Source organism: Trachymyrmex septentrionalis, unplaced genomic scaffold, assembly GCF_001594115.1.
Source record: "Trachymyrmex septentrionalis isolate Tsep2-gDNA-1 unplaced genomic scaffold, Tsep1.0 scaffold54, whole genome shotgun sequence".
NCBI lineage: Eukaryota > Metazoa > Arthropoda > Insecta > Hymenoptera > Formicidae > Trachymyrmex > Trachymyrmex septentrionalis.
The window spans coordinates 1,240,199-1,244,784 of NW_017305715.1; the positions used below are offsets into that span (position 1 = coordinate 1,240,199).

Below are 4,586 nucleotides of genomic sequence, written 5' to 3' on the forward strand. Positions count from 1 at the left end.
AAAATAAAACATCACATTGTGAATTAATAATGCAAAACGTTAATATTATAACAGGTATAAACAAGCAACGACTGACGATTCCATTAGCAAGCGACAATTCACAAACGTGACTTTAGTGTTATAGAATTATCAAAAATAAAAAAATTTTTTCTAATTATTTTAGATTATATTTTTGGTACAGTTACTTTTTGAAATAAAGCTTACAATGCGTTTTACATTCTATATATTAAAGGTATGAAGAAGTTTTGTCCATTTTTAGCGTTCTGGTGTAATTATCTTAAATTCAAATAATTTCACATCTTTTCTTGCATTTGTAAGATTAATATATATTAAAATCTCTAAATGTTATATTTAATAAAAAAGAATAGAAACTAAGCTCGTTGATTTGAATTACGAACATATCAAATATAAACGACCAGAAAACAAGCAAATTGAGTTAGAATAATACTTTTTTGTTATTTAATATGACTTTATAAAACGTTTAATTAATACAGTTTTAATTAGTTAAAGAATTAATAGTGTAAAAAATAAAATAGTGCTACTTTACATGATAAATTAATAGTGTCGAACGTAAGAGGTAAAAAAACTAAAAGATTATCTAGATTATCGATCTAACAATTTTATTAGATAAATAATACATTAAATAACATATTAAATTGTAAATTACTGTAATCATGTTACTCAATAAATTATAATGAAATGTAAAATTATAAAAATTATTTTATTATAATAATAGAACTCATTAATCAGATAATTTTCCGTTATAAAATCATTAATTTTTTTATTTTTAAATATAGTTCTGTCTTGAGTGTTGAATGCAAGGTGGTGCTCCTGCTAAAGGTTTAAAACTCGAAAAAAAAAAAAATATATTTTTATATTATATATTTTTGTAATGCATTGATATTGAAATAATATGCCTTAAAGATATTGTAGATTCAATTTAATTTTCTGATTTCCTTTTGAGCTTAGAGTAGTTTTGATGTTATTTTGAGGATAAGGAATGAAACTCAAAAATCGCAACTATACTGATTTAAGGTAATTGTATCCCAAAATACATTAAGAATGTCTTGAAATTTTCATCTCAAGTAATTTAGACATTAATACATATGCCTGTAAAAGACAAATTATCGTTTCTGATACATAATCGATCAAACATAGTAGATTTTTCTATATCTAGCATTGTAGTATAGCTATTTTTGCTATGATGCGACATGAATTTTTATATATTGTAACTTCGAAATCATATTCAAAAAAGTAATAAAAAACGAGTCTCAAATAGTTAAATTTGTGAAGAAACTCATGTAACAACAACGCAAATATTTATCGCATGATATTAAAGTTTGAATCAATAAAAAAATCTTGATTTTATACATTCTATCGAAAATTGAGATCATCTAAAGGGTGTCTCAAAATGATCTGACATTTAAAATTGCGCGCCATTTTTTTTGCAGCGAACGTAACGTACTAACCTTTAACAACTGGCATTAGGAAGTATTGAGGTTTAGTCATGGAGAATTACACGATCGAGCAACGCATAGAAATTGTGAAAATCCACTACAAATATGGTGAACATTTTGCAGAGACGGTTCGAAAAGTCCGCACGTCTTTTGGTCATCATAACGCACCATCTCGCAATACTGTGGTGAATTTAATAGAAAAATTTGAGGTTAGTGGCTCACTTTTAACCGCGAAAAGCAGTGGCCGTTCTCGTACTGGTCGGTCGAATGAAAACATAGCCACAGTGAGTGCGAGTGTTGACGAAAGTCCTTCCACCTCGATTCGCCATCGTGCTCAGCAATTGGACATTTCAAGATCCTCTGTGCAGCGAATTTTGACGAAAGATCTGCATTTACGTGCTTACAAGATCCAATTGACACAAGAACTGCAACCAGCAGACCATGCGCAGCGCCGTACATTCGCCAATTGGATATTGGAGCATCAACAAATCGATGGTGATTTTTCGAAGAAAATCATCTTCAGCGATGAGGCGCATTTTCAACTTAATGGGTACGTGAATAAACAAAACTGTCGAATTTGGGGGACTGAAAATCCACAAGTGATCCAACAGCTTCCCATGCATCCACCACGAGTCACTGTTTGGTGCGGATTTTGGGTTGGAGGAGTGATTGGGCCGTACTTCTTCGAGAATGCTGCGGGAAATGCGGTTACCGTCAATGGTGTTCGTTATCGTGACATGATAACCAACTTCTTATGGGAAGAATTGAACGGCATAGACTTGGAAGACATATTCTTTCAACAAGATGGTGCAACCTGCCACACTGCGGACGAAACAATGCAGTTATTGCAGACGAAGTTTCATGGTCGTGTTATTTCGCGCCCCGGCGACGTGAATTGGCCACCAAGATCGTGCGATTTGACGCCATTGGACTTCTGTTTTTGGGGTTTTCTGAAAGGAAAAGTGTATGCCAATGACCCACAGACCATTCCGGAGTTGAAGGAAGAAATTAGACGTACCATTAATGAAATTAGTCCGCAATTATGCCAAAATGTCATTGAAAATTTTGTCAAAAGAATGAACGTTTGCAAACAGAGTCGAGGCGGCCATTTATCGGATATTGTGTTCCACATATAACCTCCATGTTTGTACTTTATATTAAACTAAAAACATGTGTACTTTTCAAATAAATAATATGTTTTATTAATAAATTAAAATGTCAGGTCATTTTGAGACACCCTTTATTAGATATGGCAATGTTGCACTTTTGAGAACGAACAAGAAGATTATCTTTCGTATTCTTGTCGTTTCTTCGTGAGAGCGCTTTATACTTTTTTTTTTTTGCTAAAACTGTACTTTTGATACATTATATTTTCCTTTATAACACATTTGTGCAAACATTTTTTTTTTGTATAAATATCTTGACAGATAACTTGTGTCTATATTCGTTTGCTTGTAAAAATGCGACGTTGCTACGATCTAATTTTTCTTATTTACTACGTGAATAAGATTATGAATAAAATTATTTACTACGTGAATACGGAAGTTTCCTTTTTTTCTTTTAATTAATTTATTCTTTGATTTAATATTATAAGTATATAAAATACTTTGTTTTATTATTTTTTTTTAGATTTTACATAGCGATATATTTACTTTAAATTTAGAGTCATGTTTGAGTCTGTGGTTGACTCGTATAGTTAGAGGTATAACTACCTTAAGAGTTCACAAAGAATTCCTAATTATGCTCTCATCAGAGATTCCTTGTTATGAATTTTAAGATATTGGGGAACTAACTGGATGTTCATTTAGCCTCCCACCTGGGAAAAAATATTTTATATATAATTATATAAAATTATATAAAAATACATATCATTCTATATAAATGGACATATTTTATATACAATTGCGTATAGTTATATATATTTATTTAAAAGGAGTACTAAATTAGTGAGATCGCTAGTGGGGAAGGAAATAAGAGAGGAAATGAAGGAACTTATGGGGGAGTTGGGGCAGGAATTAAAGGCAGAGGTGAGGGAAAGAATGAAAATAATGAATGAGAAAATAAGAAAGGCGACAGAAGATCAGAAGGAAATATTGAAGAAGGAAGTGGAAAGAATCAAGGAAGAATGGAAGATTAGAGAAGAAGAATGGAATATGGAAAGGGAAATTTAAAGGAAGGATAGAGAAAATAGAATGGGAATTGGAGAGAATGAAGATAGGAAAGATAGAAGAGGGGAGGGAAGAGAGAATAAAGAAAGATAAGAATAAAAGAGAGGGAAAAAAGGAGAGAGAAGGGGAGGAGTGGAAGGAAAAGGTTAGGAAATTAAAAAGAATATTCATGGGAGACGAAAGAGAGGGGGGGGAATATCATAATAAAGAGAGTGATAGGGGGAGAAAAAGAATGTAAAGAAAAGAGTGGAGAGATTATGGAAAGATTTAAGAATAGTAGTTGGGGTGGAAGAGATAAAGAAAATAGAATGGGGTAGAAAAGAGGGATCATGTGGGTAGTAAAAATAGGGAGTAAAGAGATGAAAAGAGAGATGTTGAGGAATAAATGGAAGCTGAAAGGTAAAGAGGTGTGGATAGGAGAGGATTTGACATGAGAGGAAAGAAGGACAAGGTGGAACATAAGACAGATAGCGCTGAGAGAGGAGATATAGGAAAGTAGAGTAAAAGAAAGGCATTGGATAGAGGGAAATGGGAGGAAAGGAAGGACGATTTAAGGGATAATGGAGGAAGGAGCTGGAGAGAAGTAAGGGGGAGGGCAATACATTCTGTCAAAAAAGTACCGGGAATTGATCATTTAAAAAGCCCGCTTAAAGGAATTGTCAAAATTCTTTTTGTCGCTAAGTTGGCATAACTGTCCTCTATACTGACGCGGAGCTGGAGTGCCATCTGTCATTTAATGTGATTATCGTGCTCGATTTTATCAGTTCATCTCAAGTGTGTTTTGCGATTTTTACAATGAATGAAAAGATCGAACAAAGAATTTGTCTCAAATTTTGTATTGCAAATAGAATTTCGTGTGCCGAATCGCTGAAGATGTTACAGAAGGCTTACGGTGAATCGACTTTATCAAAAACACGTGCATATGAATGGTACAGTGCATTGAAAAGCGGTCGAGATGTGG

The 4,586-nt window shown here is 32.8% G+C and overlaps 1 protein-coding gene across 1 annotated transcript in view; it reads right to left on the bottom strand.

The window, feature by feature from the left end:
* Positions 1–1,509, bottom strand: part of LOC108752100 (helix-loop-helix protein 13) — a 19,322-nt gene extending 17,813 nt beyond the window's left edge. Inside the window, exon 1 of the mRNA XM_018492713.1 lies at positions 1,466–1,509. Within this exon, the coding sequence (XP_018348215.1) occupies positions 1,466–1,509 (44 nt within the window). The remainder of the gene's footprint in view (positions 1–1,465) is intronic.
* Between the last annotated feature and the right edge of the window lie 3,077 nt (positions 1,510–4,586).